This window comes from Limulus polyphemus, unplaced genomic scaffold, assembly GCF_000517525.1.
Source record: "Limulus polyphemus unplaced genomic scaffold, Limulus_polyphemus-2.1.2 Scaffold3689, whole genome shotgun sequence".
Lineage (NCBI taxonomy): Eukaryota > Metazoa > Arthropoda > Merostomata > Xiphosura > Limulidae > Limulus > Limulus polyphemus.
The window spans coordinates 2,333-13,067 of NW_013669299.1; the positions used below are offsets into that span (position 1 = coordinate 2,333).

Here is a 10,735-nt window from a genome sequence, read left to right on the forward strand (position 1 = left end):
TTTAATAACAATACTACAGGAGTCAATATGGAACCTTGTTTAATAACAATACTAGTGGAGTTAATATGGAACCTTGTTTAATAACAATACTAGTGGAGTCAATATGGAACCTTGTTTAATAACAATACTAGTGGAGTCAATATGGAACCTTGTTTAATAACAATACTAGTGGAGTCAAGTATTTAACCTTGTTTAATAACAATACTACAGGAGTCAATATGTAACCATGTTTAATAACAATACTAGTGGAGTCAATATGTAACCTTGTTTAATAACAATACTACAGGAGTCAATATGTAACCATTGTTTATGTAACCTTGTTTAATAACAATACTACAGGAGTCAATATGGAACCATGTTTAATAACAATACTAGTGGAGTCAATACGTAACCATGTTTAATAACAATACTAGTGGAGTTAATATGGAACCTTGTTTAATAACAATACTAGTGGAGTCAATATGGAACCTTGTTTAATAACAATACTAGTGGAGTCAATATGGAACCTTGTTTAATAACAATACTAGTGGAGTCAATATGGAACCTTGTTTAATAACAATACTAGTGGAGTCAATATGGAACCTTGTTTAATAACAATACTAGTGGAGTCAATATGTAACCATGTTTAATAACAATACTGGTAGAGTCAATACTGAACATTGTTCAATAACAATACTAGTGAAGTCAATATGTAACCATGTTTAATAACAATACTAGTGAAGTCAAAATGTAACCATGTTTAATAACAATACTAGTGGAGTCAAAATGGAACCATGTTTAATAACAATACTAGTGGAGTCAAAAATGGAACCATGTTTAATAACAATACTACAGGAGTCAATATGGAACCTTGTTTAATAACAATACTAGTGGAGTCAATATGGAACCTTGTTTAATAACAATACTAGTGGAGTTAATATGTAACCTCATTTAATAACAATACTAGTGGAGTTTATATGTAACCATGTTTAATAACAATACTAGGGGAGTCAATATGTATACATATCAACTCCACTAGTATTGTTATTAAACATGGTTCCTTGTTTAATAACAATACTGCAGGAGTCAATACTGAACATTGTTCAACAACAATACTAGTGGAGTTAATATGTAACCTCATTTAATAACAATACTAGTGGAGTTAATATGTAACCATGTTTAATAACAATACTAGTGGAGTCAATATTTAACCATGTTTAATAACAATACTAGTGGAGTTAATATGTAACCTTGTTTAATAACAATACCACAGGAGTCAATACTGAACATTGTTCAATAACAATACTAGTGGAGTGCTTCAGGGGTCCGTGCTTGGGGCTGTGTTTTCTTACTGGCATTAATTACTAAAGTTTGTTAATGACATTAAATTCTTCAGTATTTCTAGCTTTGTTGACGATGTTGAGATGCTACATGATGACTTGGATCAATTGTTAAGTGGGACAAATAGTTAACAAATGACATAATGGATTTGGGTAATCATAATTTATATCACAAGTTCAGTATAGTTGGAAAGTAATATTTAAGTTGATCAAGCCATCAGTAGAGTGCTCTGATGCAAGGTGAATGTATACACATATTGATTATAAGTGTTAAAAAGGTAATTATTTTCTCTATAAAGTACTAGTTAGGCCACATCCTATTCTAAGAAAGATACGACTTACTGGAAATGGATTAGAAAAGGGCTAACGGTATGATTTCAGGAGTAGAAGAGTTTTATCTTATTTTTTCTTGGGTAAAGAATGGTAAGAAGTGAGCTTATTTAAATTTATCCAGGAGATTTATAAAATAGAAACTTTCTATTTTTTTTTCTATATTCTGATAACAAAAGGATGAGAAGACACATGTATACAGTTTCAAAAATACAAGTTAAGCTATAGTTAAGACAATTTATTTTTGAAACAGGGTGAATGGTTTATGAAATGAGTTGCTGTTGACAGAAGAGGAGGCTGGCATGTTACACAAGTTTAAAACGGGAAATCAGTCCTGAGAAAGAACAGATGGTTTGAAATTTTTACTTTTCTCAAGGGTGGGTGTGGAATGAATGATTCCAAGTTGTTTTTATGTCATTACTGTAATAAGTGTAAGTCACATTACTTTCACAAAGGAAAGTAAAAGACAAAAGAATTGATATTAGCAGTAATACACATACCAATTACATCTACAAGACATGGTCCCTTATACCATGTGGCGAACTTGTCTTGTTTGGCTGGTTCAGTTAGGTTTTCTCCAGTTAACCCACTACATGGAACGTATGTCACATCTGTTTCCTCAAACCCTGCTTGTTTTAAAAAGGCTTCTAGCTTGGTTACAATAAGGTCATATTGTTCCTGAGCCCAGTCCACATCATCTAATTTGTTGACTGCTACTGCTAACTGCAACACTCCTGTTAGTAAAAATTAATAGCACTAACTCAGAAGCCACATAATGGAGCTAATACATTGACCTTAATCACTCTATTTAAACTAATTTGTTGTCTTTAAAGATACAGAAACGGATATTGAACACTTCTAAAGTTGCTGACCCGATGAAGTTCACCAGATAGGTTGTCCATTTATTGTTCTGGTCAACATTTCTAGCAACTTGAACTATTACTTCCACTCAGATCTCATATAATACAGCCAAAGTGTAGTGTAATTAGTTCAATATATATTTCATCAAAACTGAGCTTTGATGTAATTCATTTAACATAAAGTGGTTGAACAAATTTTAAAACATGAGTTTTAAATATAGAAAGATAAAGATGTTGCAAATATAGACAGTGGTTGAAAAGTTCTCAAATTTTATTACTTTTAACTAATTATGGCCTGAAATAAAATTGAAGATTTTTGTCAACAGATAATAGCTAAACTGTTCACACTTCTGTCTAGACTTACCAATACTGAACTTGTAGAAGCTGCAACATGTTTCAAAATTCATGTCCAACTACACAAGGATCTCATTAAAGTCAGCAGAGATATATAGTTCGGTTCTAGTTAAAGTCAGCAGAGATGTGTTGTCTGGATCCAATTAAAGTCAGCAGAGATATGTAGTCTGGATCTAATTAAAGTCAGCAGAGATATATAGTCCGGTTCTAATTAAAGTCAGCAGAGATGTGTAGTCCGGTTCTAATTAAAGTCAGCAGAGATATATAGTCTGGTTCTAATTAAAGTCAGCAGAGATGCATAGTCCGGTTCTAATTAAAGTCAGCAGAGATGTATAGTCCGGTTCTAATTAAAGTCAGCAGAGATGTGTAGTCTGGTTCTAATTAAAGTCAGCAGAGATATGTAGTCCGGTTGTAATTAAAGTCAGCAGAGATGTATAGTCCGGTTCTAATTAAAGTCAGCAGAGATGTGTAGTCCGGTTCTAATTAAAGTCAGCAGAGATGTGTAGTCCGGTTCTAATTAAAGTCAGCAGAGATGTGTAGTCTGGATCTCATTAAAGTCAGCAGAGATGTGTAGTCTGGATCTCATTAAAGTCAGCAGAGATGTGTAGTCTGGTTCTAATTAAAGTCAGCAGAGATATGTAGTCTGGATCTCTTTAAAGTCAGCAGAGATATGTAGTCCAACATACACTTTAATATGTTTCAACCTTTCTTTGTTGAAAATTTATTAAGTTTTAAACTGTATACAACTATATGTCACACACTGTCATCATGATATCTGATCTCATGTTCCATATGTAATATCTTGTCATCATGACATTCATCTTCCATATGTAGATACCCTATCATCATATCCCACCTTCCATATGTAGTTACTCAGCCATTATGAATATCACCTTCTTTATGTAGTTACTGTCAACATGACATCTCACCTTCCATATGTAGTTACTGTCATCATGACATCTCACCTTCCATATGTAGTTAGTCATCATGACATCTCATCTTCCATATGTAGTTACTGTCATCATGACATCTCACCTTCCATATGTAGTTACTGTCATCATGACATCTCACCTTCTATATGTTGTTGTCCTCTCATCATATCTCACCTTCCATATGTAGTTACTGTCATCACGACACCCTACCTTCCATATGTAGTTACTGTCATCATGACATCTCACCTTCTATATGTTGTTGTCCTCTCATCATATCTCACCTTCCATATGTAGTTACTGTCATCATGACATCCCACCTTCTATATGTTGTTATCCTCTCATCATATCTCACCTTCTATATGTAAATACTGTGTCATCATGACATCTCATCTTCCATATGTAGATACTGTCATCATGACATCCCACCCTCCATATGTAGTTACTGTCATCATGACATCTGATCTTCCATATGCAGTTACTGTCATCATGACATCTCATCTTCCATATATAGTGTTACTGTCATCATGACATCTCACCTTCTATATGTAGTGTTACCATCATCATGACATCTCACCTTCTGTATGTATTGTTACCGTCATCATGACATCTCACCTTCTATATGTAGTGTTACTGTCATCATGACATCTCACCTTCTATATGTAGTGTTACCATCATCATGACATCTCACCTACTATATGTAGTGTTACCGTCATCATGACATCTAACCCTCTATATGTTGTTATTCTGTCATCATATCTCACCTTCCACATGTAGTTACCCTGTCATCTTACCTTCCACATGTAGTTACCCTGTCATCTTACCTTCCACATGTAGTTTCTGTGTCATCATGACATCTCACCCTCTATATGTTGTTATTCTGTCATCATATCTCACCTTCCACATGTAGTTTCTGTGTCATCATGACATCTCACCCTCTATATGTTGTTATTCTGTCATCATATCTCACCTTCCACATGTAGTTACCCTGTCATCTTACCTTCCACATGTAGTTTCTGTGTCATCATGACATCTATTCTTTCATATCTAGTTACCCTGTCCTCATGACACCCCACATGTAGTTACCCTGTCATCATATCTCACCTTCCACATGTCATTTCATTATCCATATTCAGTTAACATATCATCATAACATTACATTTTCCATATGTAGTCATCATGACATCTTACCTTTTGGTATAAATTGCTTCATCAATACAACTTATCATTGATGTGATTAGTTCAGTATCCATTATGACAACTTACATTTTACAGTAGAACCTCAATTAATGGGCACCTCGCCATTAAGGGCAGACCTTTTCAGTCTTTTTCTTGTTTCCATTATTTGTAGCCAAAATAAATCTTACAATAACAGGCACCTCAATATTCCAGTTTAAGGGCAGTATCTTTAATCTCGTTCTCTACATAGGCACTCAATCAAGTGGGCAGTTATCTTTTTAAACCTGTAAAGATGACCAATATTCAAACACTTGTGATATTTATTGGATTGGCTCTGAGCCATATACTATAATAAATGTTTTCACAGATTCAAAGTATAATTTTATTACTCTGGGAATTTCATTGTAAACACTGTAGGATACATAAGCTGATCAATTCCACACCGTGTTCTCAGAGCAGGAATCAAGTCGACTAATTTCTATGCATGTGCTTTATTGCTCTTGAGAGTACTGTATTACGGTGTCATGTAAACAGTCTAATGAAACAAGCAGTGATTTATTACTTTATTTTCAGAGGATTTCTACTTCAGTCATTGATAGTAAAATAAACACAGAAAATAAATGTGAAATGTTTAGCAGTTCAAACATTGAAGAGAAGTACTTTGGAAATTTGTGACCAATAATAAAGAAAAAAGGGCACAGGTAATCCGTCCCTGAGATTTCTTGTTGACAACGCTCCATGTCATGGCAATGTGCAAATCATGAAACAACCTGTGACCTACACATACCAAACAAGATAGAGGGTCTTAAAATCAGGAATTTAGGGATATTAAGGGCCCCTTGCTATAGAGGGCATTTGGATGCAGTTGGAAAGGTGCCCTTTATGTTGAGGTTCTACTGTATATAACTGGTTTAATATAAATTAAAACTTATAACTGGGTGGTTATGTCATTGAATATTAATTTTCAATCAAGTCAAATTACATACTTAGATAAAAAAAAGTCATGAGCATAGATAATTAAATATACTTATAACATTTAGAATTTACTGTTAATGGTATTTTGGTACAAAACACCAGTGATATCTTACAAGGTTTGGCAGCTTAAAAGACTTAGGTTAGTCCCAAATTTATCCACTCAGCTAACAATGCAAAATAAAGTAATAAAATTTGATACATTATACTGTCATCAAAAGTAAAATTAAAGCCTTACTTATGGAACACATAAAACATTAGATGTTTACTTAATGCAATGTCATACTTTTAAATTGAAGAAAGTTATGTCAGAGAAGCAAAGTTTAGATAATCCTCCCAAAAATTGTCTTGTGACTAAAAAGGCTCATTAAAAAGCTATAACGGCATAAATTTAGAGAAGCCTGACATCTAAGATAAATTATTACAGCAAATTACTGTTTAGCTACAGAGTTGACTAGCAGGCCAATATCGACAGTACAACAATAAGCTAATGTTTATGAACATAAAATATAACAACAATCAGAGAGATTGCACCCCCTTGCCCCTTTTCAAGGTTACATGTGTTTATATTGAATAATGTAAAATTTCACCTTTGAAAACTCAGAAAATTCTTCTCAGAACTAGAATGATCGATCTAAATCATTTTTTGTAGTGTGAGAAGAAGTCTCAACCTAAATGTGCCCATGAAATTTGGTACAAATCTGATCACACTTTAAAGTTATTAACCTAAAAACCACAAAAATTCCCTATCTCCCCATTATAAAAAAATGTTTCAAAGTGATCCAGAATCCGACTTTGGATCTGAGCCAAATTTGGGAAGGGCTGTCCCATACTGACTTTCCACTTTGTGTAAAATGTTTATGTACATTAGTCCATTAGTTTTCGAGATACATGTGCAGAAACACAGACAAGGACATGACTGCAATACCACTGAAGGGCAAGGGTAATAAGTACATTAAATAACACAACATCATACTTGTCCTTCTCATAGTTGCTATGTAATCAAAGAATGCCTACCTAAAGACTTGATAAACAAAGCATGTTCCACAGTCTGCCCTCCAACATCAAAGCCCATCTCAAAATCTTTTCTCGTAGCATCAACTACAAGTATCACACCATCAGCTTGAAGACTGCCTGATATAACAAAAACAGTCATGATATCCTTATTCTTCAGAGTGCATTAATTGTTGCTGTATACTGATATTAAAACTAGGTTACTTATCATTTTTATCTGTAATTTTCTCTACCCTAACTCTTTTCAAGGTTGGTCAACATTACTGACCTCATAACCACCAAAAAAAAATTAAATTACCCTCTTTTTATTTCTGGAATGACTTCAAGTGTAGCATGGAACTACATTTTTTATCCTAAGAAGCTTTAAACTTGTAACAAAGTACATCTATATACAATTAAATTTTATTGTATTATTGCCCTTAAAGCCATACTTAACTATTATTTGTGCAATTATAAGTTGTAAATCATTTGAGGAATGTGCAGCTCATGTTATGCTATCGAATAACATTACCCACATGTGTGCCTCATGAAATATTGTTATTATATTATTATTGTTTGTTTTACTTAATCTAGCCTTAACTAACCCAAAGAGATCCCTATTTTTACATTTTAGTTACTTTTATAATAATAAACATGAAAAACAAGAAATAAAGTACGTACCCAATCTTCTTTTTTTCTTGGTGTCAATTGTCGATGACACTTAACCCTACTTTTTTTATACTAATGGTAGTAATGCACTAAATGATTTTTACTTTATTAAATAATGCACCAAAGAACATAGAATGATAACATGCAAAAAGTAGACAACTTCCCCTAACTCTTAAAAATTTTCTGGCTTTCTAACTATGTGACAAGAGCCATTACAAATTCATCCAAGCTAGTTGTCAACTTTCCCATGGGAATGAATTGTGTATTATAAGTGAACTTGACGATTACCTGTTCAGAACACAATGTTATACAATATATCATTTGATAGATGAAACCTTTGCTTTTTATTGGTTATAAGTAATATATAATTAAACGTAAGAGCGAACTATTAACAAATCCTGAAAGAGAGGGTGTGACAAGATGGGTCTGAGTTTCTATTTGATAGCTCTGTAACCAAACAAAATTGAAGGTTATTAAAATTATGGTTTTTCTGAGCAATGACGATTTTATAATGAGTAAGTTATGTTGAATTTCATACTTTTTGGAGGGGTGATGAATAAAATAGAAAAGAGAAGATACCTAGAGAAAATGTTACGTATGTCGCACTAGGAGAAATTCAGGATATCTTTAAATATTGCTTTATAGAATTAAGAAATGAAAACTTATATACTATTAAAATATGGATTATTAGCTAAAATTTTATGCTATACTAAGTGGTATAACATAAGCAAAAAGTAGAGTAATAAAATTTTGAATTTAAGAAACAAAAACCTTGTATCATGCACAGTAAAACATACTCATGGCAATATGGTTAAATAAGCTAAGAAAAACAACAGCATATGAAGAGCATTTCTCTCATGTTCTTCTTTGTACTTCCAAACAAACACACAAGTTTAACTTTAAAATATCATATACCTGATATTGTGTTGACTATGGAGTCTCTGTGACCACATGTATCCAGCAAGGTAACAAAATGAGAAGATGTTTCAAGCTTTGGTTGGGCAACATTCATAGCTGGTGTTTCAAACTTTGGTTGGGCAAGATCCATAGTAGGTGTTTCAAACTTAGCTTGGGCAACATTCATAACTGGTGTTTCAAACTTTAACTGAGAAACATCCATAGCTGGTGTTTCAAACTTTGCTTGGGCAACATCCATAGCTGGTGTTTCAAACTTTGCTTGGGCAATATCCATAAGCTGGTGTTTCAGACTCTGCTTGGGCAACATCCATAGTAGGAGTTTTAAACTTTAACTGTGCAACACCCATAGCTGGTGTTTCAAAGTTTTCATGGGCAACATCTACAGCAGGTGTTCTGACCTGTGACTGTCCAGTTTCCATTGTTTTACCATGGTTCCTGAAAGAACCCCTTTAAGTTATTCCAATTCAGAGAAATCATTATGGAACATAAAACACACTGAATAAAACTGGTTTTGAATATCCACACACACACAGCTACTCATGGGCTATCTGCACTAGCCTTCCACAGTTTTAAACTGATACAAGGGAGAAGGCAGCTAGTCAACAGCATCTACCATCAACTCTTTGACTACTCTCATATGACTGAAAAGTAGGATTTGACAGTCACCCTTAAAACTCACCCATAACCCTAAAATGCAAATCTTTGCTTTTTTTTTTGTAATAGGACACAAATGATGAACCTGCAGATCCACAGTCCTACATGTTGATCACTGGGTCCTGCTCAGCCCTCTTAGTACAAAAAGACAACATGATTGTTAAGAGATGATGCCTATTAAGACCTTATAAACACACAAGATTATGATTCCCAACTGTTAATTATTAAATTATGGACTTGTTTTATACAGTTATTGCCAGTAGTTTCTGTTTGTTGAATCACATTCAATAGTTTTATGCCGGTTACAACACCCAGTGTAAAGACCTGGCAAAAAAAAGCATAAAATAACTCATTTTACGGGTAAGTATACAGCAAGTTCCAGCAGAAATTAGTGGGATTTGTTGCAATATTGGTATCTTAAAAGTTTTTTTTATGTAACTCATGTTATGTAGGACATTGTAACAAACATAATACAACAACCCAGAAGCAGCTAACTTTGAGCATAACTGGTTTAAATAATTTACTTTAAAAGCCAATGGACTTCACATGAACCTCAAATATAATTTGAGTATTGAAACTTACACCAATGATTTTTAAAAAATGTTAATTACATATGTTAAGAAAGAGCAGTGTTTTACCAGATTAACGAGGGCCTGATCTTGTGTTACGTGCCTATGGTTATATTCTAACAAAATATTTAAATAAAAACTTTGAGCATCTGAAAAACCATAAAATAATCAATACGTGCAAACAAAAATGTAATTGTTTGATATTACTAGAAAATAAAGATAAATAAAGATCAATAGTTAATAGTTTTACATCCATTTTACTTCCAGGACAAACACTAATTAGCTGGTTTTAATATCATTCCTTTGATTTATAAATACCATTATAGTTTTCCTTTTAAGTTACATTTTGTAAAATTGAAAATGTATTTCTGATAGGTACTTACCTTCTGTCACATAAATAGCTATTTTCATTCAGTGCTGCCCTCTATATTGACAAACAATTACACATGCCAAAAGCCTTTTATCTCCTCTCTATTGGAACTGACAGATTCCAAAGCATCTCTTATGAATAAGAGTGTGACATACTCTCATGACACATGCAACTCCTTGTATTCAATTCTACTGAACTATTACTTTGAATTTTAGCAGCAGATGGAAGCACTGTTTTCAGTGGGGAGGAAGGGTGGGAACTGTAAGCGGAGAAAAGTACCTATTGGAAATACATTTTCAGTATAGGCAAATTATAACTTCCAATACAGTACATTATCTCCACTCACATAAATAGCTAGAATCCCACATTGAATAGGTAGAGGGATTGGTGCAAGGGAAAGAAAGAAGCATCCCCTGAAAGCATCTGAAGGACACTTCATAACATGAGACAATAGGTAGAGGGACTGGTGCAAAGGAAAGAAAGAAGCATCCTCTGAAAGCATCTGAAGGACACTTCCTAACATGAGACAATAGGTGGTGGGACCGGTGCAAAGGTAAGAGAGAAGCATCCTCTGAAAGCATCTGAAGGACACTTCCTAACATGAGACAATAGGTGGAGG

General features: G+C 33.6%; 1 protein-coding gene, 1 long non-coding RNA gene and 1 pseudogene across 5 annotated transcripts in view; all 3 read right to left on the reverse strand.

Annotated features, from left to right (window-relative positions):
- Window positions 1-1,753, reverse strand: part of LOC111088401 — a 2,933-nt gene extending 1,180 nt beyond the window's left edge. Inside the window, exons 1-3 of one of the 2 annotated variants that reach the window (XR_002612925.1) lie at window positions 1,192-1,753; window positions 545-925; window positions 195-263 (exon numbers count right to left, since the gene is read on the reverse strand). This is a non-coding gene — a long non-coding RNA (uncharacterized LOC111088401). Of the gene's footprint in view, window positions 1-194; window positions 264-544; window positions 926-1,191 lie in introns of those variants that run through there. The other variant, XR_002612926.1, reaches the window with a different exon arrangement.
- A 343-nt stretch (window positions 1,754-2,096) lies between these two features.
- LOC106469858 lies at window positions 2,097-8,761 on the reverse strand (annotated as a pseudogene).
- Window positions 2,208-10,735, reverse strand: part of LOC106469860 — a 34,279-nt gene continuing 25,751 nt past the window's right edge. For all 3 annotated transcript variants that reach the window (XM_022398427.1, XM_022398428.1, XM_022398426.1), the window contains 3 exons: window positions 8,521-8,958; window positions 6,961-7,077; window positions 2,208-2,383 (listed from right to left, as the gene is read on the reverse strand). In XM_022398427.1, coding sequence (XP_022254135.1) covers window positions 8,772-8,958 — 187 coding nt within the window. In that variant the 3' untranslated portion in view covers window positions 2,208-2,383; window positions 6,961-7,077; window positions 8,521-8,771. The remainder of the gene's footprint in view (window positions 2,384-6,960; window positions 7,078-8,520; window positions 8,959-10,735) is intronic.